Raw genomic sequence first — 26,254 nt, forward strand, 5'->3', positions numbered from 1 at the left:
GTGTATAAGTACTCAGAGTGTGTGTATAAGTACTCAGAGTGTGTGTATAAGTACTCAGAGTGTGTGTAAGTACTCAGAGTGTGTATAAGTACTCAGAGTGTGTATAAGTAATCAGAGTGTGTGTATAAGTACTCAGAGTGTGTATAAGTACTCAGAGTGTGTATAAGTAATCAGAGTGTGTATAAGTAATCAGAGTGTGTGTAAGTATTCAGAGTGTGTGTATAAGTACTCAGAGTGTGTGTATAAGTACTCAGTGTTCCTGAATGGTTTCTGAACTTCAACATGCTTCCTGCTGTAACCCTGTAAAAACAGATCTGTTAGATTTTATTATTTTATAACATAATAAAATGAAAGTGTAAAGACAGGAAGTGTTTTTCGCAGTACTCTTCAACACAGGACCCACGCGCAGATACCCGTCTTCTTAAAATAAGGTGTTTTCTGTGTTGAAACTTTATTGGACAGTGACAGGTGAACACACACAGAACACACGGAGCTGAAGGGAGTCCGGATGATTCTGGTCCCCCTCAGCGCCGTTATTAGCAGTGAAGTCCGTTTCACCAACAGGTGAGTTCTTGGTCTTTAAATGGCGGACGCATGCAAACACAGTGTGGCCCTTTAAGCCCCGCCTCCTGTGCCCTGACCCTAAAGCTGGATGAAGCCTGAGTAGAAACTGTCTGTTCTCTGCTGCTCTGATCTCAGATCCAGCTCCTGTCCTGACCCCTCCGAGCTATGGACTTTGAGATGTCCGTTGAGCGAGCGTTTGGCTTGGAAGCGCTTCCCGCAGACTCTGCAGCTGTAGGGTTTCTCCCCGGTGTGGATCAGGATGTGTCTCTTCAGGTCCACGTCCTGCATGAAGCCCTTCCCGCACACCTGGCACAGGAAGCGCCGCTCCTTGTTGTGGAAGCGGACGTGTGTGTCCAGAGTCTGTTTCTGGGTGAAGCCCTTCCCGCAGAGGCTGCAGGAGAACGCCCGCTCCCCGGTGTGGATCTTCAGGTGCGTCTTCAGGTTGCCGCTCTGGTTGAAGGCTCTCCCGCAGAAGCTGCAGGTGTATGGTTTCTCTCCGGTGTGGATCCTCAAATGCATCTCCAATGCAGCATGAGCCGGGAAACACTTCCCACAGATGTGGCATGTGTTGCCGATCTCTCGGTGGGAGTGCAGGTGGGCGACGAGGCTGGCAGTGGACTCGTATTGATGCCCACAGAGTCCACAGCAGCAGTCCGGGTCCTGCAGGTGAGTGTGCACATGTGTCACCAAGTACGACCTCTTTTGGAAGGCGTCCCCGCACACTTTGCAACGATTGGGCGGCGCTGAGCTGCGTAGTCTTTTTGGTTTGTCTGTGACGTCATTCTGATGTGTGGCCATGTGTCGTTGCAGGCTGCGACGCTTGCTGAACTCCTGACCACAGACGCCGCAGGTGTGCGCCTCCTCTACGCGATGCTCCTGCATGTGTCGCTCCAGAGATGACAGGTGGCAGAAGGCCCGGCTGCACTCTTTACATTTGAATGGTTTCTCTGCGGCGTGGACGCGCATGTGCGATGTCAGGTTGCCCTTCTGGCTGAACTTCTTGCCGCAGACGTCGCAGCTGTACGGTTTCTCTCCGGTGTGCAGACGCACGTGCAGCTCCTGTGCCAGAATGGATTTAAAGGTTTTACCACAGAACGAGCAGGTTTTACTTTTCTCCTGGTGCATCTGCAGGTGAGCTGCCAGGTTGGAGGCAGAGTCTAAAAGCTCGCCACAGAAGCCGCAGCGGCAGTCCGGGTCCTGGTAGCAGACGTGCAGGACGTGTTTGAGCAGGAAGCCCTTCCCCTGCAGAGTGCGTCCACACACCTGACAGTTAAAACTCTGAGCTGGAGTTGACCGTTTCCGTTTGTTTCTGACGGTGAGCGGCCGTCCTCTCTTCTTCTTCTTCGGAGTCCTCAGAGTTCGGTTCTGTCCTGCCCAGTCACTGTCCGGATCATCCTCGCTGTGGACGGCTGAGCTGCTCGGTGAGGGGGGCTGATGGAAGGTGGGGGAGGAGCAAGTTGACGGCGGGCAGGAAGCTGGGCTGTCGACTCCTACAGGTTCTGACTGGTTCAGATGTGCAGGGTCCAACCGTGGCTGCAATTCTGTGTGGGTCAGGATCACCGACTGCAGAAGGTCTGAGGAGAGACAACAACGCCTGAAGAACACTGACACATCTGGAGAACGCTGACACACCTGATGGACACTGACACACCTGATCACTTCACACTCACACAGACAGACAGTCTTCATGTCTTTGCACTTCAGTCAGATCAATTATTCCTTATTTAAATTGTTCCATTAATTTTAAGTCAACGAATATTTTTTAACTCTAGTTTAACTGCAAATGTGATACTTATTATCCATTTAATTTGCCTTCCATTCAGTGACTGGACTTTTATTTTTAAGTAGAGCGGAAGTGTCAGAGTGTGTTTGCTGCTGCTGCGGGTCCTCCGGGGGCAGGGCGCAGGGACTGACCTGCTCTGTGCAGCTTGACTTCGGGCTTCAGCACAGCATCGAGCAGCCTCCTCTGGCGGCAGATCTCCCGCTCTGACCGCTCCACTCGGTCTTCGTACTCCGCCACGGTTTCCTCAAACAGAGCGACGATCTCCTCCGCGGCCGCCGTTAGCCGCTCGGTGAGCAGCGCTCTCAGAGGCGGGACTTCAGCCTCTTCTTCTCCTTTTTCCACCTGCAGCAGGAAGTCTTCAGCGGCGGCGCTCATCCGCTCATGGACCGACACCCGCAGCAGCTGCACGGCGCACATTTTCCTCCTTTCTGCGAACAAAGAGAGCCAGCAGCGGGGACGTAAACACACACGGAGTTCCGCGTCGACGACTGTTCGCTCGGAGCGGAGCGAAGCGCAGAGAAGAACAGCGAACCCTGCTGGACCGGAGGAGAACTACAACAATAAAATACACATGGTTTAATGCTGACTTAATTACTCTTACTCTTTTGTCACTTTTATATGAACAGCAGAAATTATACAAACATATTCAGATATGTACTATAAACATGACGGCAAATAAACAACAACAACAATAATAGGAAGAATAATGTTTAAAATCACATGAATTTTCTGTGTGAATCTCAGGTGTGGTCACTGTTGAATGAGTGTCCAGATTAATGAATAAAACAATGTTTCATTACAACTTTTTAAAACATAAATAATAAGTATAAGTTATATTAGGTTGTGTGTGTGTGTGTGTGTGTGTGTGAGAGAGAGAGAGAGCGCAGGTAGCAACTAAATAAACAGTGATCAGGGTTCCTCAAATGTTGCACAGGTAATAGAGTAGCATTGTAATAGCAAAAATAGTTCTGAGACTTTCAGGTGTAAAGTGTCAGTGAGTACATCTGTCATGATGTTGCTTTAACTTGTACATGACTCGGAACGAAGTGGAGTTTTTAAGTGGACCGATTTAGTTACATAATAATAATATATTATCTGTGTATTAGTTTGTTTTCTGCCGCTAATATTGCTAATATTAGACTGAAACCTGCTAACGTTAGCAAAATAGGCTAAGACGTAAACATGAACGCTCCGTGCTAGATATACCTAAATGAATATAAGTGTGTGTTCTGTCAGAATTTTTATTTTTTTTTTAGGTTCAAAAAACAACAACAACAAAAACGCAGTTGCTAGGACACTTTTCCGCGTCACGGCGTTGCTAGGATACAGCAAACCGAGCACCGTCCGTTTTTATTTTGTCTCAGTTTGATTCCGAGTTTTAAGCCCGTTAACCCGCTTAGTCCGCCGGATGGAGATCGTCCACGTTTACACGAAGCTCCGCAGTGAGTTCGGCCGGCAGTGCCTCTTCTCTGACCGGCCTGCGGAGCTGCTGGTGGACATTGCTCCGGACCCGAGCCTGGCCCTGCAGTTCATCCAGAAAACCCCCCGAGACCAGGCCCTGCAGTCCTGCCGGGACATGTCCGAGCACCAGGTGAGTCTTACCTGAAGCGCAGTTTAGTTAAAGAGATGTAGTTTTACACAGTTTTATTTTATTCAAGAATCTCATGCCTCAGATACAGATTTATCATGTTGGAGGAGTCAATGGGGAAAAGATTTGTGGTTCTCATGTGGTAGCAAACGATCAGCAGGGGCTATTCTGCTCGGCAAGGTTACAGGCCGTGTAATTAAACAGCTCACAGATACAGAAGGGAAATGGATCATTTGGTTACTGAGATTGACCATCAGCAGTTCATTCTTGTAAATGTCTGTGCTTCCAATAATAAAAAAACGAATATGACCTTATTTCTAACGATAGAAAAGAAGCTTAATCAGTTAACAACAACTTGTCCTGCGGGTAAGGTCTTATGGGGGGGGGGGGACTTTAACACAGTGATGAATGAGAGTATGGATAGGTGGCCTCCCAAGGATAAACAGACAAATGAATTGGAAAATATATGTGGCAGGATAGGCTTGATTGATATCTGGAGACACAGGCACTCAAATGAAAAAGCAGTAACAAAGATAGGTCCCTTCAATCCCGTATAGACTTCTGGTTAATTTCATCAGATATGGATATGGAGAATACTTTCAAAGTGCAGTGGTGAGCAGATCTAATGAAGCAGAGCGATAGCATCTGGAACACTTCTCCTACGTTTGTATTTAATGCTGTCGCTGGAATCCATTTTTTACTGAAGTGTAACTACAAAATAGAAAACTGTCAAACTTTTAGAAACAAGCATTACTTGCCTGGAAACTGATTTCTAAGCATCATTTCTCACCAACTAATGTCTCCATCTGGAACAATGAGAATATTCTCTATAAAAACAAACCGTTATTTTACAGGAAGTGGTTTGGTCATGGAATTATATATGTTAAACAACTTGTTAATGCTGGAGGACAACTGCTCTCTTACCAAGAATTCATGAACACGTTTCAGTCTCCAGTCCACCCACAGAGTTTGCAGTAGTGTTTGACGCTCTACCAAGGGCTGCACTGCAGCTGCTCAGAAGCTCAGGAGCTCATGAGCTTTTCCTACAGCTGGTACTTTTGATAGAAATCGACATAACAAAGAAAAGATGCTCAAATAAATATATTAGAAGCTGCATGCAAACCATATCTTTACCCTCAGGACAATCAGAATTCATTCTATGGAGAAATGAAGTGGCAGAGAGCGTGGACGGTTGGTGAGAAGTTTGGTTTAAACAATAAAGTTAAAGAGGTTTCAGATACTACATCAGATTTATCCAACACAAACAAAACTAGCAAGATTTAATATTGATATTGATTTGATGTGTACATTTTGTGGGAAGGAAGAGGAAACACTTCATCATCTGTTTTGTCATCGTGTATTTTCCAGAACATTCTGGACTGATGTACAGCATTATCTAAGAACAATAACAGGACAAGTCAGTCTTTTACAGGAAAAGGACATTTTCATGTATTTAGAAGAAAATGTGGATGATCATATAGTTTTCTTTGTACAACTAATCCTATTGCTCGGGAAATTCCATATTCACAAGAACAAAGGGACTGATTACAAACAAACGCGGATCTTTGTGTTCTGGAAGTGCAGCAATACGCTGCTACAATCAAAGACTGTAAAAACACTGTGTGTTTGAAAGTATTAATATGTATCCCAGTTACTGAGGTATGTATACCCTCACTGGGGGGGGGGGGGGGTATGTCTGTCTCCTTCTATGGTTGTAGGTATTTATTTTCTGTATTTGATGTCTTCATGGCTGTAATGCAGCACTGTACACAGCTGTACACTTCCTGTAACCACAGCACAGAGGCGGGAGAAGTAAAGTAGTGATACACAGAGCGGGTTCCTGGACTTGGAGGCACAATGTGAAGCTCTTCCTCATTAGCTTAATGGAATCACGGCTCAAGAGCCAAACTATAAGTAAGCAGCTGTAGCTCTTTTCTGTTCTGTTAGCTGTACAGGCTGCACTCATGAGTTTTCAGATGGTTACTGAGATTAAATTTCCTTTCATTACACTGGACAGCTTCCTTCTTCCCATTTATCTTCTCGGATCCACTGTGAAACCTTTTCTAATGGGGAAAGGAACTCCAGCTAACAGTCCGTTAAGTGTGGAATGTGGGTCAAAACAATTGGCAAATAGAGATATTGAATTGGGCAGGCCCCTGCAGACATTTATCTTTATCTATTATAGATCATCATTGCTTTGGAGTGACAAGAGAGGAAAATGTTTTGTCATTTAATAAAGGAAATACAAATGATGAGACGTGTTGGTGGAGGAGGCCCAAAACATCATGCTAAAACCTCTGATGCTAATGGCACCCTGTGAAAAAGACTCCCTCCTGCAGTCGGCTCTCTGTCGGTTGAATCTTTTCTTTAGTTTGCGTTTAGCTTTCTAGAATCTGCTCTCAGCCTCACACACGGCTCTGTGTGACTGACACTTCCTGCTTCGGGTGCAGTAAAGGTGTTTGTTTATGCAGGTGAACACGGAGCGCTTTGAGTCTGAGAGCTGTGGGATAAACCACGTGGAGGGGGGGTGGCCCAAAGACATCAACCCCCTCGAGATGGAACAGACCATCCGCTTCAGGAAGAAGGTGGAGAAAGACGAGAGCTATGTCAACAGCGTCCTGCAGCTGGGCAGCGTAAGATCCACACTCCACATCCACCCACTTCAGCCCACATCCACCCACTACAGCCCACATCCACCCACTACAGCCCACATCCACCCACTACAGCCCACATCCACCCACATCAGCCCACATCCACCCACTACAGCCCACATCCACCCACTACAGCCCACATCCACCCACTTCAGCCCACATCCACCCACTTCAGCCCACATCCACCCACTTCAGCCCATATCCACCCACTTCAGCCCACATCCACCCACTACAACCCACATCCACCCACTACAGCCCACAGCCCACATCCACCCACTACAGCCCACATCCACCCACTACAGCCCACATCCACCCACATCAGCCCACATCCACCCACTACAGCCCACATCCACCCACTTCAGCCCACATCCACCCACTTCAGCCCACATCCACCCACTTCAGCCCATATCCACCCACTTCAGCCCACATCCACCCACTACAGCCCACATCCACCCACTTCAGCCCACATCCACCCACTTCAGCCCATATCCACCCACTTCAGCCCACATCCACCCACTACAACCCACATCCACCCACTACAGCCCACAGCCCACATCCACCCACTACAGCCCACATCCACCCACATCAGCCCACATCCACCCACTACAGCCCACATCCACCCACTACAGCCCACATCCACCCACTTCAGCCCACATCCACCCACTTCAGCCCACATCCACCCACTTCAGCCCATATCCACCCACTTCAGCCCACATCCACCCACTACAACCCACATCCACCCACTTCAGCCCACTGTCCCTGGGTTTGGTTCTGGGGGCTGGTTCTCCTGATTTAGTGGGTCCATGCTGACAGAAATGAACCATGTTATATGCTATAAGCACAGCCCCGCCCCTGGCTGTGATGTCACCAGGCCATGTGTGATGTCATCGTGTTTTGTGCAGGTGATGGAGCATTGCATCAGGCAGAACAACGCTGTGGACATCTACCAGGAGTACTTTGAGGACGGGGAGGAGGTGGAGGAGAGCCAGGAGCCGCCGTCTGCCAAGACCATCAACGTGTTCAGGTCCAGCTGACATCACAACACACACACAGGAAGTACACATGAAGTAAACAGAAGGTACTCAGGAAGTACTCAGGAATTACTCTGTCCTGTATGAAGTACAACAAGTACCACAGCCTTCACACAATGCAGAAATAAACCAGTTCAAGTAAATGGAAGGATAAACTTTCAGGAACCGTCTTTGTTAGACTCTTTGTAGTACCAAGCTCTACCACAGGGGGTGTCAGAGGGTATTTATCATATTCACACGGTGGCCATTTTCCTCTGATATCAAACTCAGGCTCGAAAGCTAAAATAGTGATAAAATGGTGGCTGCTGTGTTTTGAGGTTGTAATTTATTATGTGATTTAACAGATTCAAGAAGAGTCAGAGACTACAAACAGAGCGAGAGGGGACGTCCGAGTTCAAACAACATATTTATTATTAGCCACCTTCAGACCTCAGCTAATGATAGCCTTTATACATTTCTGGCTAATGTAACTGCTAGGTAGAAAGTGATTTCATGTTTACGTTCCCATGTAATAGTGATATATGATACGAAGGGAAAGGCGTAAATTCCTAGCAAATAGTAATGTGAGCTAGGAAATGGTTAAATGCTAACTTTAGCTGTTGTATGTGTGTCCCTCCGGTTGTTCACTGTCCCTGTACCTGTCCCTTTGGTTGTTTACTGTCCCTGTACCTGTCCCTCTGGTTGTTCACTGTCCCTGTACCTGTCCCTTTGGTTGTTTACTGTCCCTGTACCTGTCCCTCTGGTTGTTTACTGTCCCTGTACCTGTCCCTCTGGTTGTTCACTGTCCCTGTACCTGTCCCTTTGGTTGTTTACTGTCCCTGTACCTGTCCCTTTGGTTGTTTACTGTCCCTGTACCTGTCCCTCTGGTTGTCTACTGTCCCTGTACCTGTCCCTCTGGTTGTTCACTGTCCCTGTACCTGTCCCTTTGGTTGTTTACTGTCCCTGTACCTGTCCCTCTGGTTGTCTACTGTCCCTGTACCTGTCCCTCTGGTTGTTCACTGTCCCTGTACCTGTCCCTCCGGTTGTTCACTGTCCCTGTACCTGTCCCTTTGGTTGTTTACTGTCCCTGTACCTGTCCCTCTGGTTGTTTACTGTCCCTGTACCTGTCCCTCTGGTTGTTCACTGTCCCTGTACCTGTCCCTTTGGTTGTTTACTGTCCCTGTACCTGTCCCTTTGGTTGTTTACTGTCCCTGTACCTGTCCCTCTGGTTGTCTACTGTCCCTGTACCTGTCCCTCTGGTTGTTCACTGTCCCTGTACCTGTCCCTTTGGTTGTTTACTGTCCCTGTACCTGTCCCTCTGGTTGTCTACTGTCCCTGTACCTGTCCCTCTGGTTGTTCACTGTCCCTGTACCTGTCCCTTTGGTTGTCTACTGTCCCTGTACCTGTCCCTCTGGTTGTTCACTGTCCCTGTACCTGTCCCTTTGGTTGTCTACTGTCCCTGTACCTGTCCCTCTGGTTGTTCACTGTCCCTGTACCTGTCCCTTTGGTTGTCTACTGTCCCTGTACCTGTCCCTCTGGTTGTTCACTGTCCCTGTACCTGTCCCTCTGGTTGTTCACTGTCCCTGTACCTGTCCCGTTGGTTGTTTACTGTCCCTGTACCTGTCCCTTTGGTTGTCTACTGTCCCTGTACCTGTCCCTCTGGTTGTTCACTGTCCCTGTACCTGTCCCTTTGGTTGTCTACTGTCCCTGTACCTGTCCCTCTGGTTGTTTACTGTCCCTGTACCTGTCCCTTTGGTTGTCTACTGTCCCTGTACCTGTCCCTCTGGTTGTTTACTGTCCCTGTACCTGTCCCTTTGGTTGTCTACTGTCCCTGTACCTGTCCCTCTGGTTGTTTACTGTCCCTGTACCTGTCCCTCTGGTTGTTTACTGTCCCTGTACCTGTCCCTCTGGTTGTTCCCTGTCTCTGTACCTGTCTCTCTGTGCATCTGCAGAGATCCTAACGAGCTGAAGCGGACCGTCACCGGCCTGTCCTGGCATCCTGATGGCGGCAGGAAGTTGGCGGCGGCCTACTCCTGCCTGGAGTTCCAGAAACCGTCCAAAGAGCTGAGCCTGGACTCGTACATCTGGGACGTCGGTGAGTAAGGGCCCGATCAGCCAGGACGCGTTTTAGCAGCTGGGGGCGGCTTTTTTGTCATCGTTTTCAATGAGAGGCTTTTTGCGCGCTGCTCTTGCTTTGCAGAGCGTCTCGCGTTTTTGAAAAAACTTCAACTCAAAGCAGAAAAGTGCCCGACGTCATGGGCGTTTTTTCTCATTGTCCAATCGGATGAAAGGAGAGGCGAGCCTTCTGTCAGTTTACAATGTAACGGTTAGGTTAATGACAGCTAATGATTCGGTGGTTGCCTTAACAACAGTAGGAAAAAAAAGCCGCCCCCAGCTGCTGAAACGCGCTCTGTCTGATCGGGTGTTTACTTCCACAAAAAAGGCAGTGCGGTGCGCCTCGCGTTTTACAGCCTGCAAAGCGCGTTCTGTCTGATCGGGCCCTAAGACAGGCAGCAGCTGGATTTAAAGGCACAGAGTCCAGTTTAATACAACAAGCGGTTTCTGTTTCAGAGAATCCCAACAGACCCGAGATGACCCTGAAGCCGCCGTCCCCCCTCATCTGTCTGGAATACAACCCCAAAGACCCCCACACGCTGTTGGGGGGCAGCTACAATGGACAGATTGGTGGGTTCAGGTGCAGTCTGTGCAGACAGATGGAGATTACAGGAGACTGCGTGTGTTCACTTGTGTGTTTGTTCACCTGTGTGTGTGCTTGTTTAGCGTACTGGGACACCCGAAGAGGCAGCCAGCCAGTGGAGGTATCCTCTGTGGAGCAGAGTCACCGAGACCCCGCCTACAAGGTCACCTGGCTTCAGTCCAAGACCGGTACCGATGCTTTCTCCACCTCCACCGACGGACAGGTAGACAGGTAGACAGTTGACATACAGGCAGACAGGTGACAAACAGATAGACAGACAGAGAGAGAGAGACAGGTAGCTTTCATTGTATAAATCGAATCCCCCCCCTTAGGTTCTTTGGTGGGACGTGCGCCGGCTGAGTGAGCCCACAGACCGCCTAGTTCTGGACCCGGGCAGGGAGGGGAACCTGGACCGGGCGTTAGGAGGCGTCTCTCTGGAGTTTGAGTCCACCATGGTGAGCTCCATCAGCCTGTAAGGGCCCAGTCTCATATGTGCCTGCAAGCCTAAAACCAGGGTCGTATGTCACAGTTGTTCATCCAAAAGACACATTTTCTGTTGTATCAGAAGGGCGAATATTCCAGTCTCTCTCAGTGATTCTTTAGTCTCTCTCAGTGTCTTTAGTCTCTCTCAGTGTCTTTAGTCTCTCTCAGTGATTCTTTAGTCTCTCTCAGTGTCTTTAGTCTCTCAGTGTGTCTTTAGTCTCTCTCTGTGTCTTTAGTCTCTCAGTGTGTCTTTAGTCTCTCAGTGTCTTTAGTCTCTCTCAGTGTCTTTAGTCTCTCAGTGTGTCTTTAGTCTCTCAGTGTGTCTTTAGTCTCTCTCAGTGTCTTTAGTCTCTCAGTGTGTCTTTAGTCTCTCAGTGTCTTTAGTCTCTCAGTGTGTCTTTAGTCTCTCAGTGTGTCTTTAGTCTCTCTCAGTGTGTCTTTAGTCTCTCAGTGTCTTTAGTCTCTCAGTGTGTCTTTAGTCTCTCAGTGTGTCTTTAGTCTCTCTCAGTGTCTTTAGTCTCTCAGTGTGTCTTTAGTCTCTCTCAGTGTCTTTAGTCTCTCAGTGTCTTTAGTCTCTCAGTGTGTCTTCAGTCTCTCTCAGTGTCTTTAGTCTCTCAGTGTCTTTAGTCTCTCAGTGTGTCTTCAGTCTCTCAGTGTCTTCAGTCTCTCAGTGTCTTTAGTCTCTCTCAGTGTGTCTTTAGTCTCTCAGTGTGTCTTTAGTCTCTCAGTGTCTTTAGTCTCTCAGTGTCTTTAGTCTCTCTCAGTGTGTCTTTAGTCTCTCAGTGTCTTTAGTCTCTCTCAGTGTGTCTTTAGTCTCTCAGTGTCTTTAGTCTCTCAGTGTGTCTTTAGTCTCTCTCAGTGTGTCTTTAGTCTCTCAGTGTGTCTTTAGTCTCTCTCAGTGTCTTTAGTCTCTCTCAGTGTCTTTAGTCTCTCTCAGTGTGTCTTTAGTCTCTCTCAGTGTCTTTAGTCTCTCTCTGTGTCTTTAGTCTCTCTCAGTGTCTTTAGTCTCTCAGTGTGTCTTTAGTCTCTCTCTGTGTCTTTAGTCTCTCAGTGTGTCTTTAGTCTCTCAGTGTGTCTTTAGTCTCTCTCAGTGTCTTTAGTCTCTCAGTGTCTTTAGTCTCTCTCAGTGTCTTTAGTCTCTCAGTGTGTCTTTAGTCTCTCAGTGTCTTTAGTCTCTCTCAGTGTGTCTTTAGTCTCTCTCAGTGTCTTTAGTCTCTCTCTGTGTCTTTAGTCTCTCTCAGTGTCTTTAGTCTCTCAGTGTGTCTTTAGTCTCTCTCTGTGTCTTTAGTCTCTCAGTGTGTCTTTAGTCTCTCAGTGTGTCTTTAGTCTCTCTCAGTGTCTTTAGTCTCTCAGTGTCTTTAGTCTCTCTCAGTGTCTTTAGTCTCTCAGTGTGTCTTTAGTCTCTCAGTGTCTTTAGTCTCTCTCAGTGTCTTTAGTCTCTCAGTGTCTTTAGTCTCTCTCAGTGTCTTTAGTCTCTCAGTGTGTCTTTAGTCTCTCAGTGTGTCTTTAGTCTCTCTCAGTGTCTTTAGTCTCTCAGTGAGTCTTTAGTCTCTCTCAGTGTGTCTTTAGTCTCTCAGTGTGTCTTTAGTCTCTCTCAGTGTCTTTAGTCTCTCAGTGTGTCTTTAGTCTCTCTCAGTGTCTTTAGTCTCTCAGTGTGTCTTTAGTCTCTCTCAGTGTCTTTAGTCTCTCTCAGTGTGTCTTTAGTCTCTCTCAGTGTGTCTTTAGTCTCTCTCAGTGTCTTTAGTCTCTCAGTGTGTCTTTAGTCTCTCTCTGTGTCTTTAGTCTCTCTCTGTGTCTTTAGTCTCTCTCAGTGTCTTTAGTCTCTCAGTGTGTCTTTAGTCTCTCAGTGTGTCTTTAGTCTCTCTCAGTGTGTCTTTAGTCTCTCTCAGTGTCTTTAGTCTCTCAGTGTGTCTTTAGTCTCTCTCAGTGTCTTTAGTCTCTCAGTGTGTCTTTAGTCTCTCAGTGTCTTTAGTCTCTCTCAGTGTGTCTTTAGTCTCTCAGTGTCTTTAGTCTCTCAGTGTCTTTAGTCTCTCAGTGTCTTTAGTCTCTCTCAGTGTCTTTAGTCTCTCTCAGTGTCTTTAGTCTCTCAGTGTGTCTTTAGTCTCTCAGTGTCTTTAGTCTCTCTCAGTGTGTCTTTAGTCTCTCTCAGTGTCTTTAGTCTCTCAGTGTGTCTTCAGTCTCTCAGTGTCTTTAGTCTCTCAGTGTCTTTAGTCTCTCAGTGTGTCTTCAGTCTCTCAGTGTCTTTAGTCTCTCAGTGTCTTTAGTCTCTCAGTGTGTCTTTAGTCTCTCAGTGTGTCTTTAGTCTCTCAGTGTGTCTTTAGTCTCTCTCAGTGTCTTTAGTCTCTCTCAGTGTCTTTAGTCTCTCAGTGTCTTTAGTCTCTCAGTGTGTCTTTAGTCTCTCAGTGTGTCTTTAGTCTCTCTCAGTGTGTCTTTAGTCTCTCTCAGTGTCTTTAGTCTCTCTCAGTGTCTTTAGTCTCTCAGTGTTTCTTTAGTCTCTCAGTGTCTTTAGTCTCTCAGTGTGTCTTTAGTCTCTCAGTGTGTCTTTAGTCTCTCTCAGTGTGTCTTCGTTCCTCTCAGTGTGTCTTTAGTCTCTCAGTGGGTCTTTTGTGTGTCCTCCATGTCTCTGCAGCCGACTAAGTTCATGGTGGGGACGGAGCAGGGTGTGGTCGTGTCCTGTAACAGGAAGGCGAAGACCCCAGCAGAGAAGATCGTCTGTACATACGATGGTCACCATGGACCGGTCTACGCCCTGCAGAGGAACCCATTCTTCCCCAAGAACTTCCTGACCGTGGGGGACTGGACGGCTCGCATCTGGTCTGAGGACATCAAGGAGTCGTCCATCATGTGGACCAAGTAAGAACCAGAGGACAAACATTTACTTAATTCCCTTAGACTGATGTTAACTTTAAACATGAATCATTAGCATACACTTTATAATCTGCTGCCTCCTGTCTTCATGCCCTCGCGTCTCACCTGTCCTCTCATCTGTTTTCACCTGTTCTGTCTCCCTGATGAACTTTGTGACACTTACTCATAACTTGTGATAACTTACTCATCAGTAAAAACAGGCAGCGTCATCGCAGCAGGGCTTTAGATCTTAAGTCTTTGCCTCCTTGTTCATGAAGTATTTTAATAATTGTGTAAATATTGTGTTTGTGATGAATCCGTGTGTGTGTGTGTGTGTGTGTTTGTGTGTGTGTGTGTGTGTGTGTGTGTGTGTGTGGGTGTGTGTGTGTGTGTGTGTGTGTGTGTGTTCTAAGGTATCAGATGTCGTACCTGACGGATGCCTGCTGGAGTCCAGTCAGACCCTCCGTCTTCTTCACCGTGAAGATGGACGGCACTCTGGATGTCTGGGACATCCTGTTCAAACAGAGCGACCCCACCCTGAGCCTCAAGGTGCCCCACCTCACCTGCCTCACCTGTGCACTGAAAAACATGTTCACACTGTAAATATTAAATACACTGCAAAATGTGTAGTAAGTCTGAAGGACTGCAGGTTTTATTAAACATGGGGGAAAACTTAAGTGCAAACTGCCATGGAAGTTACTCGAGTTTGACTGCAGGATCATGATGTGGGTCATGATGTCATTGTGTGACAGTGTGTGTTTCCGTCCTTAGGTGTGTGACGAGGCCCTGTACAGCCTACGTCTCCAGGACAACGGGCGCCTGGTGGTGTGCGGCTCTCGGAAGGGCGGGGCCACGCTGCTAGAGGTGTGCTCCGGACTATCCACCCTCCAGAAGAACGAGAAGAGTCTGCTGGCCGCGGTGAGAGCAGACTCGCCTGCTGAGCAGAGATCTGACTCTGGATTAGCAGAGTTATGGATCTCTGGTGTCTGTGAGGATGTTTTTACAGAGACAGGAACAATAAGGGATTCATAACGGACAGATTTTACTGTGTGTGCAGATGTTTGAGCGCGAGACGAAGCGAGAGAAGATCCTGGAGGCCCGGCAGAGAGAGATCCGTCTGAAGGAGAGGAGCCGCTCTGAGCAGAGCCGCGACGAGGATGGAGGACGAGAGGACGGAGAGGACGGCCCTGATCAGCTGATCGCCCGAGCAGAGAGGGACTTCTTCAGCGTGGTGGAGGCAGAGCAGAGGAGGAGGACGGAGCGGGACGAGCAGAGTGACCGGGTCAGAACCAAACACACAGCTCACTGATCCTCCTTCATCTTCCTCTTCAGCTGATCAGAAACAGTTTCACACACTCAGGGTCACGTTTAGCAACCAGTTTTCAAAAAACAGTTTGAGAACAAAAAAAGATCTTTTAAAGTCATCATGAGCGTAAAATAGTTTTAAATGAAAAATAGATCAAATCTTTGTGTTTACAGTGAAGTGTTTATTATGAGAAATCAAAGATTTAACATTATGAAACACATCAAATGAATACTGTCATCCTTAGAAGTGCAGAAATTATAACTTGATTAAACTTGAAGTGAATCAACAGAAACATGATGCTGAAGAGTCGGACTGAACGTCTCACTGTTGTTTCTTTCAGGAGAAAGACGTCTGTGAAGAGAAAGAAGTGAAAGAGGAAACAGAAACTTCGCGAGAATAAAAAACAGCTGTTTGATTTGAAGTGTGTTTGACAAATGTTCTGTCACACCTCAGCTGAACTCTGGTTTATTCAGTAGTCACACTTCCTGTTACACTTTGAAGGAACTTTAATATTTTACAGAACTTTTGAAAGACAGAAAGAAATGTTCAGAAGACGTGTTTTTGTCTGTAGCTTTGTCACAATAAACATCTATAATATCTTTGATATCAGAATAAGATAACGAGTGTGTTACAATGTTTTCCACTGTTTGCTTGTTTTTACTCCTCGTGGACCTCTCATCTGTTTGTGTATCATTTTAATTTTACAGTTTTTCACAATCACACATTTCTTGAGACCTTCAAAACAGAAAACCAAAATTCAAACTACATTCACAAAACAAAAGACTCTTCTAGCAAAAAATGTGGTGCTTTTACTCTGAAGGCTCCCGGAAGTCCTCGTGTTGTCGCTACCAGACCCGGAAGTCTTAGTACCGTTAGCACAGTTAGCAAGTTGGCGGTGCTGCTGTCCCGTCTCTCGGTGTGAACATGTCCCGGGTCCAGAAGCTCCTGGAGTTCGTGTCTCAGCGGCTCAGCGCGGCGGTCGAAGACATTTTAAGCGCTTGTGAAAAAACGCTCCTTAAATACGAACAGGAAGCGACTCTGAGTCAGGAGGTGATCTCCCGCCAGCACGCGCTGCTCTGCGCGCTCAACAAGCCGCTCATGGACGTCCCGTCCGCAGGTCAGTGTAAGGTTAAAGGTCCGAGGTTCAGGTGAGCCGAGTCACCTGGAGGTGACTCGGCTGTGTGATGTCAGACGCTCACTTGCTCTGTTGCTTTCACTCCATCATCTGGTTAGAGGTGTATTTACTGTGATGTCCTCCTGTCGGTCTCTCTGGTTCTGGTTCTGCAGACTGGACCGCTGCTGAAACAGATTCTGAGTTTGTGTTTGTTCCCTGCAGACGTCTTCATGCAGCAGCTGTTGGTGAGTAATGAGGCGGGTCTCCCTGAGCACCAGGACCAGGAGGACCCACATGTCAGAGACGAGCAGGAGGGTGGTCCGCTTCACCTGGACGAGGCTGAAATCATCCAGTTTACCTATAACGCCAGGTGTGCAGCCAGACCGGGTCAGGATGGCAGTCTGCCAGCTGCTGTGACCACTCAGACAGAACCAGAACCAGCAGGTCCGGATCAGGAGGTCCAGCTGGTGTCGTCTGAGACCGAGGACAGCGAGGACTACAGCAGAGACTCGGCCGACACCAGGTCTGCTTCACAGGAACCAAAGCAGCTTAGACCAGGAGGACCGGCCCGCTGCCTCGTCTGCAGCCGGACCTTTAAGGACCGCAGGTACTTAATCCGACACCTGATAGCCCACCTGCAGGAGGCGGAGCCTGTCTGTGGTCTGTGCGGGGAACCGTTTGAGGCTGCAGAGACCCTGAAGCTTCACATCCAGACTCACCAGAGGAGGAGGGGGCTGCAGACCCAGACCCGGAGCTCAGAGAGACACTTTCAGCCGCCTGACACAAACGCCAACCGAGTCCAACTGAGCGAGAACACACACACCTGCCGGGACTGTGGGAAGACTTTCAGACAGGTGTGGAAGAAGAGGAGGCACAGGTGTCAGACTGGGAGGAAGACCTGAAGGGTCCTGCTGGTTCTGATCATCCATCCTACCAGCTGCTTGTCAGCGTGGAAATAATCGTTAATTAGTTTTTATATTTTTATCTGAGAGGTCGAAGGGAGGACAGGATGAGAGCTGAAGATCAGAGTGTTCAAGAGAGATCGAGTTTATGTTTCAGGACAGAAGTTTCAAAACGTTCTAACTGAATATTTAGAGAGAAACAGAATCTTTGACTCTTTAAGAACTTTGTTGTCAGAATCCAGAAGTTTGTTGGAAGCAGAAACGTTTCTTGTGAATAAAGTGTCGAGCTGAGGCGTCACTTCCTGTCCACGCTGTGTGTTCGTGCTGCTGCTCTCAGGTCCGCTCTCGTGTTCCTGTGAGCAGCCGTCACTTTGAATCCAAATAAAAAGGTTTTTCTTGAATGAACCTGAAGTCACGTTTCAGCTTCAGACTGTCCTGATGAACAAACAGGAAGTCAGACTGCAGAGCTCTGAGCAGCTGTGAGGAGGAAGCTGTCATGTGATCACAGAACATGAAACAACCGATTATAAAAGTGAAACAAACATTTCTGTTCAAATTAAATGTTTTATTTTCTGTTGAACATTAAAGGCTCATTCTGCAGCCGAGTGCACCGAGCCTCACAGACGCCGGTCGCGGCTGCGCGTCCACGTGAAGCCTGCAAAGCAACACACGTCTCCACTCGCTAACTTCTCCCATCGACTCATCGAGGTACGGATAACACAAAACTAAAGAAGAATACATTTTACGGAAAGCAAATAAAGAAACTGACTTTTATTAAGAACATAAAAATGTTCTCTCAGCAAAACTGAACACACACACGGAAAATCAAAGATAGGCTATCGACAAGGAAATTGATCAATGCTGCAATAAATAGCTCGCTGTCCGATCACGCATTCTCTAGTTTTAATGTTCTTTCATTAATCGCCCCGTAAACAGGACGAGCTGCCACTGTGTTTTTCTTTGAAGTTTTGTGACGTTACTTTTACCGTTGCCTGCTCCAGCCTAGGCGTAAAGATACGCCCCGGTGCAACACAAACAGGGCTTCTGTCTAACTGGTGCACAGGGCGTAATTTAAAGTCTGTCGTAACTTTCAGCTTTAAGTCGGACGTAACCTTACGCCCAGGCGTACGCCCAGCTGGTGCACTCAGCTGCAGGAGCGGGGCCAGGGTCTTATTTTGAAAGAATATTGTCTCTAAGTGACAAACAGCTACAAACCGATGTGTTCATCCTGCAGCAGTGAAACAGGCTGTAATGGCTGCAACATAATCCTTGATGGGTCAAAGGTCGTCCACTAAACGTTCTTGTTGTTTCCACTGACAGGCTCAGATTGTTATTCTAAGTGTGTGACAACATGACAGAAAGGATCCCTACAGAGATAGACCTTTTTGTTACAGAGGAAGATGATTGTTTTAACCACACACAGACGTTACATCGCTCTCTGCACACACACCAGACTCCATTCAGAAAAACACTGATTTAAGCTCACAGGACACAGGAGCTGCTGCTCTGACGCTGCCTCCATCTGACTTCTGTGTTTCACAGTTTGTGTCTGTCTGTGTTTTGTTTTTCATGTTTTCATTCTGCTTTTCAACGCTCAGCTCGTCACTCCAGCTGTACCAAGGGAGGGGGGCAGGAGGGGGCGGGGCAGAGGGCTGATGGAGAGGGGTGGGTGTGGGGAGGATGCCACTCTGTGGAGGTCCATCACCCCCCCTGTGGCCCCGGCGATGTCGAGCTCCGTGGCGGCGTCGACCAGTAGGTTTTGCGTCGGCTGGTTGAGTCGCCTCTGCAGCGGCGTGGCCTGCTGGTCTCTCTCCACGTCCAACAGCGGCCTCCATGGAGCGCTCCATGGTGAGCCCTCTGACTGCCTCCTCCTCTGGCAGCTCGATGCCGTCGTTGCTTCTCTTGGCTCCTTGCTGTAGGTCGTTCAGGTAGTTCTTCCTCTCGATGCAGTGACCTCTGCAGGAGTTAAAGAGCTCCACCGCCGCTGCAGGATCCAGACCGTCCACGTCTACGAGGTACCTGCAGACCAGGTACCCAGTGCGGTTCAGGCCGTGGGTGCAGTGGACTCCGATCAACTTGTCATTGTCCAAGTTCTCCTTCAGGAAGTGTGTGACGGCCCGTTTGAAGCTCAGGATCGCGGCGTCGGAGGGAACCCGGTGACCCTCGGTGCGGATCTTGATGTAGGAGCAGGACTGCGGGACGTCACTAAGCCTGTAGTACCTGCTGGTGAAGGTCAGGTCGATGATCAGACCCAGTTCCTGGTTCTGTCTCTCCACAGAGTCCAGCAGGTCCCACAGACCGAACGAGCTCGCCTCAGGGACCCGACAGTTCACAGCTGCTTTTAAAGGCACTTTGAAGGCAATGAATCGAGTCCCGGGTATCCTTCGACCTACAGGACGGTAATCCAGCCATCCATCTGGAACGCCGTTCTTCTTCTTCTTCTTCTTCCTGTCATCATCAGGCATCTCAGCCGCCGGTCTCAGAATCTTTTCAGCTGCAACCTGACACAAACAGAAACAAACAGTCACAAGTGTGCCTCACAGTCACACCAAACTCCAGTCAAAAAACAACACTTAAAGGATGCCTGACTTCTGTCATATTAGATCAACCAACACTTTGTGAGATGAATCCTGATCTGTGTCCAAATTCACCAGAGACCAAACAAAAACCTTCTGATGTGTTTCTGCTCGCTGTACAGATCCAGAACTCACACGCACACTACAAATCATTTTTCTGATTGAACGACCAAATGGTTAAAATCCTGCTCGCACCATAATGTGTCAGTAATAACAAATATTAATGTTATCACGCTTTCTGAGATGCTGGTAAATTATTTCACTCAAACCCCCTCGTGGCCCAATTGTTGAAAAACGTGCGCTAAACTGCCCCCTCGGCTGGTTAAATCATGATAAACTGCCCCCTCGGCTGGTTAAAACATGATAAACTGCCCCCCTCGGCTGGTTAAAACATGATAAACTGCCCCCCTCGGCTGGTTAAAACATGATAAACTGCCCCCCTCGGCTGGTTAAAACATGATAAACTGCCCCCTCGGCTGGTTAAATCATGATAAACTGCCCCCTCGGCTGGTTAAAACATGATAAACTGCCCCCTCGGCTGGTTAAATCATGATAAACTGCCCCCTCGGCTGGTTAAAACACACTAAACTCCAGAAGACTATTAGGACCAAGAAATACTATGAAACATTACGGTTGCAATGACTCTTATGTTGGGCCCTTTTTGATCTATATTGAACCAGAACTATATCTCACAGAACCAGTTTGGATTATCTGGTGCTAAAATGGTGTTAAAATGCACTAGAACACTGGAAATGGCATCTACTTAATTGAAAATGTTGTGGGGGAAGACCCCGGACCCCCGGACCCCCTAGGGATTTGTTTATTTATGTCTGTGTGTTCTTCACAGTCCAACGTTGAATCTACACAGTTCTCGTGGATGCTGATCCTAACTACAAACTAACTTCAGTAGTCTGTCTAGTTAGTCTGTTTTAAGGCTATATAATGTGCCATTTGTATAACATACCAACATGTCTTAGTGCCCTCTTCAGTGGCGAGAACGCGCTGTAGGTGCCCTTTTTTTTCTTTTTCGCCCCTGCCCTTCAAAAAGTCTGTGCACGCCACTGCTGCAGAGAATTATTTTTCTTTAACTTCTCCCACAGTATATTATTATTATTAATAGTATTATTTATATTACCATGAACATGTTGACTACTGCAAACATAACAGGTCATACAGTCACAGTTCACCACCTGTATTAACATGAATATGACTCAATGGAATATCACAGCCACGTACGTTGTGATCACCAGTATCGGTGTAATAAAGCATTAAAGCTTCAAAAGTCCACTTTTATTAACTTGTCGTGGATGCTTTAATAACATGCCGAAATGATACTCAATGAACGTGTGGTCTGCGGTGGAAGTTGATCTGTGTTTCTAAAGTTATGTATCAACAGATCAGAAAGAAAACATTAAACTGACAGATATTTAAATGGAGTTTCGTACCCAGCCTGGAGGTGTAAGTTAGCACTTGCAGCTGCGTTTTAACAACAAACAAAGAAAAGGAAAAACTTCCACATGAGCCTTAAATCTTCGTAACACCCCGAAAAAAATCTTTTAACTGAGGCTTTTCACGGGCAGAAAGCGCAGCAGTTAGCACGCTAGCAATGCTGGAGTCACGTTCCTGCTGTCGCAGGAAATGACGTAACGCCTCAGCGTCGAGGTCTTACGCAAAAACGCTGGGTTGGGGATCCCGGAAGCGTCCTCGCATTGTTTACATTCTGCTCTTTGTCCGGGGGAAATTCCGACAAAATGTCCAAAAAAAGATCCAAGAGCTTGGAGAGCCGGAGCCTGCGCGCGCTGATCGACGAGCAGCTGACGGCGGCCGCGGAGGACATCTTCCGACTGCTGAGGGAGCGCGGGCAGGCGGCCATGGAAGAGCTGAGGGAGCGGGTCACCGAGCTGATCACCGCGGCCGTGGAACACATCTTCACCGCGTTCAGAGCAGGCAGAGCGCCCGAGGGAGGACCAGAGGAGCCCGGTTAGTGTCTGCGAGCCGAACCTGGAGCACACAGGAGGGGCGAGAGTGCAGTGGAGTTTAATAGAATCTAGATAGAGTCCAGTGGAGTTTCATAGAGTCCAGTGGAGTTTCATAGAATCTAGATAGAGTCCAGTGGAGTTTAATAGAATATAGATAGAGTCCAGTGGAGTTTCATAGTGTCCAGATAGAGTTCAGTAGAATTTAATAGAGTCCAATGGAGTTTAATAGAGTTCAGTAGAGTTCAATAGAGTCCAGATTGAGTCCAGTGGAGTTAAATAAAGTCCAGTCGAGTTTAAAAAGGTCCAGTAGAGTTTAATAGAGTCCAATGGAGTTTAATAGAATCTAGATAGAGTCCAGTGGAGTTTCATAGAATCTAGATAGAGTCCAGTGGAGTTTCATAGAATCCAGTGGAGTTTAATAGAATATAGATAGAGTCCAGTGGAGTTTCATAGTGTCCAGATAGAGTTCAGTAGAATTTAATACAGTCCAATGGAGTTTAATAGAGTTCAGTAGAGTTCAATAGAGTCCAGATTGAGTCCAGTGGAGTTTAATAAAGTCCAGTCGAGTTTAAAAAGGTCCAATAGAGTTTAATAGAGTCCAATGGAGTTTAATAGAGTCCAATGGAGTCTAATAGAGCCTAGTACAGTTTAATAGAGTTCAGTAGAGTTTAATAGAGTCCAAAGGAGTTTAATAGAGTTCAGTAGAGTTTAATAGAGTCCAGGTAGAGTCCAGTGGAGTTTAATAGTGTCCAAATAGAGTTTAAGAGAGTTCAGTAGAGTTTAACAGAGTCCAGATAGAATCCAGTGGAGTTGAATAGAGTCCAATGGAGTCTAATAGAGCCCAGTACAGTTTAATAGAGTTCAGTAGAGTTTAATAGAGTCCAGATAGAGTCCAGTGGAGTTTAATAGTGTCCAAATAGAGTTTAATAGAGTTCAGTAGAGTTTAACAGAGTCCAGATAGAATCCAGTGGAGTTTAATAGAGTCCAGTAGAGTTTAATAGAGTCCAGTTATAGTCCAGTGGAGTTTAATAGAGTCCAGTGGAGTTTAATAGAGTTCAGATAGAGTCCAGTGGAGTTTAATAGTGTCAAAATAGAGTTTAATAGAGTTCAGTAGAGTTTAACAGAGTCCAGATAGAATCCAGTGGAGTTTAATAGAGCCCAGTGGAGTTTAATAGAGTCCAGATAGAGTTTAATAGAGTCCAGATAGAATCCAGTAGAGTTTAATAGAGTCCAGATAGAGTTTAAAAGAGTCCAGTGGAGTTTAATAGAGTCCAAATAGAGTTTAATAGAGTTCAGTAGAGTTTAACATAGTCCAGATAGAATCCAGTGGAGTTTAATAGAGTCCAAATAGAGTTTAATAGAGTCCAGATAGAGTTTAATAGAGTCCAGATAGAGTCCAGTGGAGTTTAATAGTGTCCAAATAGAGTTTAATAGAGTTCAGGAGAGTTTAACAGAGTCCAGATAGAATCCAGTGGAGTTTAATAGAGTTCAGTAGAGTTTAATAGAGTCCAGATAGAGTCCAGTGGAGTTTAATAGAGCCCAGTGGAGTTTAATAGAGTCCAGATAGAGTTTAATAGAGTCCAGTTATAGTCCAGTGGAGTTTAATAGAGTCCAGTGGAGTTTAATAGAGTTCAGATAGAGTCCAGTGGAGTTTAATAGTGTCAAAATAGAGTTTAATAGAGTTCAGTAGAGTTTAACAGAGTCCAGATAGAATCCAGTGGAGTTTAATAGAGCCCAGTGGAGTTTAATAGAGTCCAGATAGAGTTTAATAGAGTCCAGATAGAATCCAGTGGAGTTTAATAGAGTTTAATAGAGTCCAGTGGAGTTTAATAGAGTCCAGATACAGTTTAATAGAGTCCAGTGGAGTTTAACATAGTCCAGATAGAATCCAGTGGAGTTTAATAGAGTCCAAATAGAGTTTAATAGAGTCCAGTGGAGTTTAACATAGTCCAGATAGAATCCAGTGGAGTTTAATAGAGTCCAGATAGAGTTTAATAGAGTCCAGTGGAGTTTAACAGAGTCCAGATAGAATCCAGTGGAGTTTAATAGAGTCCAAATAGAGTTTAATAGAGTCCAGTGGAGTTTAATAGAGTCCAAATAGAGTTTAATAGAGTCCTGTGGAGTTAATAGAGTCCAAATAGAGTTTAATAGAGGTCAGTAGAGTGTAATAGAGTTCAGATAGAATCCAGTGGAGTTTAATAGAGTCCTGTGGAGTTTAGTAGAGTCCAAATAGAGTTTAATAGAGTTCAGTAGAGTTTAATAGAGTTCAGATAGAATCCAGTGGAGTTTAATAGAGTTTAATAGAGTCCAGATAGAGTCCAGTGGAGTTTAATAGAGTCCAAATAGAGTTTAATAGAGTCCAGATAGAGTCCAAATAGGGTCCAGATAGAGTCCAGTGGAGTTTAATAGAGTTCAGTAGAGTTTAATAGAGTTCAGATAGAATCCAGTGGAGTTTAATAGAGTCCAGATAGAGTTTAATAGAGTCCAGATAGAGTCCAGTGGAGTTTAATAGAGTCCAAATAGAGTTTAATAGAGTCCAGATAGAATCCAGTGGAGTTTAATAGAGTCCAGATAGAATCCAGTGGAGTTTAATAGTGTCCAAATAGAGTTTAATAGAGTCCAGATAGAGTCCAGTGGAGTTTAATAGAGTCCAAATAGAGTTTAATAGAGTCCAGATAGAATCCAGTGGAGTTTAATAGAGTCCAGATAGAATCCAGTGGAGTTTAATAGTGTCCAAATAGAGTTTAATAGAGTCCAGATAGAATCCAGTGGAGTTTAATAGAGTCCAAATAGAGTTTAATAGAGTCCACATAGAGTCCAGTGGAGTTTAATAGAGTCCAGATAGAATCCAGTGGAGTTTAATAGAGTCCAAATAGAGTTTAATAGAGTCCAGATAGAATCCAGTGGAGTTTAATAGAGTCCAAATAGAGTTTAATAGAGTCCACATAGAGTCCAGTGGAGTTTAATAGAGTCCAGATAGAATCCAGTGGAGTTTAATAGTGTCCAAATAGAGTTTAATAGAGTCCAGATAGAATCCAGTGGAGTTTAATAGAGTCCAAATAGAGTTTAATAGAGTCCACATAGAGTCCAGTGGAGTTTAATAGAGTCCAGATAGAATCCAGTGGAGTTTAATAGTGTCCAGATAGAGTTTAATAGAGTCCAGATAGAGTCCAGTGGAGTTTAATAGAGTCCAAATAGAGTTTAATAGAGTCCAAATAGAGTTTAATAGAGTCCAGATAGAATCCAGTGGAGTTTAATAGAGTCCAGATAGAATCCAGTGGAGTTTAATAGTGTCCAAATAGAGTTTAATAGAGTCCAGATAGAGTCCAGTGGAGTTTAATAGAGTCCAAATAGAGTTTAATAGAGTCCAGATAGAATCCAGTGGAGTTTAATAGAGTCCAGATAGAATCCAGTGGAGTTTAATAGTGTCCAAATAGAGTTTAATAGAGTCCAGATAGAATCCAGTGGAGTTTAATAGAGTCCAAATAGAGTTTAATAGAGTCCACATAGAGTCCAGTGGAGTTTAATAGAGTCCAGATAGAATCCAGTGGAGTTTAATAGAGTCCAAATAGAGTTTAATAGAGTCCAGATAGAATCCAGTGGAGTTTAATAGAGTCCAAATAGAGTTTAATAGAGTCCACATAGAGTCCAGTGGAGTTTAATAGAGTCCAGATAGAATCCAGTGGAGTTTAATAGTGTCCAAATAGAGTTTAATAGAGTCCAGATAGAATCCAGTGGAGTTTAATAGAGTCCAAATAGAGTTTAATAGAGTCCACATAGAGTCCAGTGGAGTTTAATAGAGTCCAGATAGAATCCAGTGGAGTTTAATAGTGTCCAGATAGAGTTTAATAGAGTCCAGATAGAGTCCAGTGGAGTTTAATAGAGTCCAAATAGAGTTTAATAGAGTCCAGATAGAATCCAGTGGAGTTTAATAGAGTCCAAATAGAGTTTAATAGAGTCCAGATAGAATCCAGTGGAGTTTAATAGAGTCCAAATAGAGTTTAATAGAGTCCACATAGAGTCCAGTGGAGTTTAATAGAGTCCAGATAGAATCCAGTGGAGTTTAATAGAGTCCAAATAGAGTTTAATAGAGTCCAGATAGAATCCAGTGGAGTTTAATAGAGTCCAAATAGAGTTTAATAGAGTTCAGATAGAATCCAGTGGAGTTTAATAGAGTCCAAATAGAGTTTAACAGAGTCCAGATAGAATCCAGTGGAGTTTAACAGAGCCCAGTAGAGATTAATAGAGTCCTGATAGTTTAAGATGACATCCATCTCTGACTGAATATGGGCTGTTTAACAATGAACACAAAAACGCCCATCATCCCAAGCCCTTTCATCATCAAACTACATGTTTTCTTCTTGTTTTGATTGAGAGACCGCTGCTGACGACCATACGGTGTGTTTAATGATTGTCTCATTCCACAGAAGTAGATTATTGTCAGGTGATGTTTTTGTGGACAGATCCACAAGAGGAACACTTTCTGTTGGAAATGGAAAGCTGCTCTGATCCCCTATGAACTTTGACTGATAGTTTAGGAGACCTGTATAAACTGTCTCTGTTCAGTAAACCTGACTTATGTTTGTCTCTGCAGAGTTGTGTCTCTCCGTCAACGTCAGGAGTCCCTCTGATGAAAAACATCTGAAGCAGAACTTCCCTGTGGACGACAGACGGAAGGACCCTTTGCCCGGCACCTCCTCCACACCTGAGGTCGTTTCTGAACCGGACCACCGACCAGCCTCTCCGGAGGATC

The 26,254-nt window shown here is 45.9% G+C and overlaps 3 protein-coding genes and 1 pseudogene across 3 annotated transcripts; 2 read left to right on the top strand and 2 right to left on the bottom strand.

The window, feature by feature from the left end:
- Positions 1-419: 419 nt before the first annotated feature.
- Positions 420-2,830, bottom strand: LOC138609222 (gastrula zinc finger protein XlCGF57.1-like). The gene is made up of 2 exons (XM_069681858.1): positions 2,479-2,830; positions 420-2,138 (listed from the first exon to the last, which is right to left on the bottom strand). The coding sequence occupies exons 1-2, from the start codon at positions 2,762-2,764 to the stop codon at positions 643-645; spliced, it is 1,782 nt and encodes a 593-aa protein (XP_069537959.1). The 5' UTR covers positions 2,765-2,830; the 3' UTR covers positions 420-642.
- A 925-nt stretch (positions 2,831-3,755) lies between these two features.
- On the top strand, positions 3,756-15,527 carry dnai2b (dynein, axonemal, intermediate chain 2b). The gene is made up of 12 exons (XM_069681341.1): positions 3,756-3,938; positions 6,407-6,568; positions 7,489-7,610; positions 9,549-9,691; positions 10,168-10,281; positions 10,378-10,517; positions 10,627-10,749; positions 13,407-13,630; positions 14,038-14,173; positions 14,396-14,542; positions 14,682-14,906; positions 15,271-15,527. The coding sequence occupies exons 1-12, from the start codon at positions 3,756-3,758 to the stop codon at positions 15,328-15,330; spliced, it is 1,779 nt and encodes a 592-aa protein (XP_069537442.1). The 3' UTR covers positions 15,331-15,527.
- Positions 15,528-15,854: 327 nt separating this feature from the next.
- Positions 15,855-17,326, top strand: LOC138608777 (zinc finger protein 70-like). Its single transcript, XM_069681340.1, has 2 exons — positions 15,855-16,047; positions 16,267-17,326. Exons 1-2 carry the CDS (start codon positions 15,855-15,857, stop codon positions 16,944-16,946), a joined length of 873 nt encoding a protein of 290 aa, XP_069537441.1. The 3' UTR covers positions 16,947-17,326.
- Positions 17,327-17,539: 213 nt separating this feature from the next.
- Positions 17,540-19,433, bottom strand: LOC138609221 (RNA/RNP complex-1-interacting phosphatase pseudogene; annotated as a pseudogene).
- Positions 19,434-26,254: the final 6,821 nt, after the last annotated feature.

The sequence above is a fragment of the Semicossyphus pulcher genome, unplaced genomic scaffold (genome assembly GCF_022749685.1).
Source record: "Semicossyphus pulcher isolate SPU_LCO1_2020_fin unplaced genomic scaffold, fSemPul1.0.p SCAF_5, whole genome shotgun sequence".
NCBI lineage: Eukaryota > Metazoa > Chordata > Actinopteri > Labriformes > Labridae > Semicossyphus > Semicossyphus pulcher.

Coding starts and splice junctions, on each gene's coding strand:
- LOC138609222 (XM_069681858.1), bottom strand. CDS start 2,764: ATGTGCGCCGTGCAGCTGCTGCGGGTGTCGGTCCATGAGCGGATGAGC. Junction 2,139..2,478: donor AGTCAAGCTGCACAGAGCAG/GTCAGTCCCTGC, acceptor GTCTCTCCTCAG/ACCTTCTGCAGTCGGTGATC.
- dnai2b (XM_069681341.1), top strand. CDS start 3,756: ATGGAGATCGTCCACGTTTACACGAAGCTCCGCAGTGAGTTCGGCCGG. Junction 3,939..6,406: donor GGGACATGTCCGAGCACCAG/GTGAGTCTTACC, acceptor TTGTTTATGCAG/GTGAACACGGAGCGCTTTGA. Junction 10,282..10,377: donor CAGCTACAATGGACAGATTG/GTGGGTTCAGGT, acceptor GTGCTTGTTTAG/CGTACTGGGACACCCGAAGA.
- LOC138608777 (XM_069681340.1), top strand. CDS start 15,855: ATGTCCCGGGTCCAGAAGCTCCTGGAGTTCGTGTCTCAGCGGCTCAGC. Junction 16,048..16,266: donor CATGGACGTCCCGTCCGCAG/GTCAGTGTAAGG, acceptor TGTTCCCTGCAG/ACGTCTTCATGCAGCAGCTG.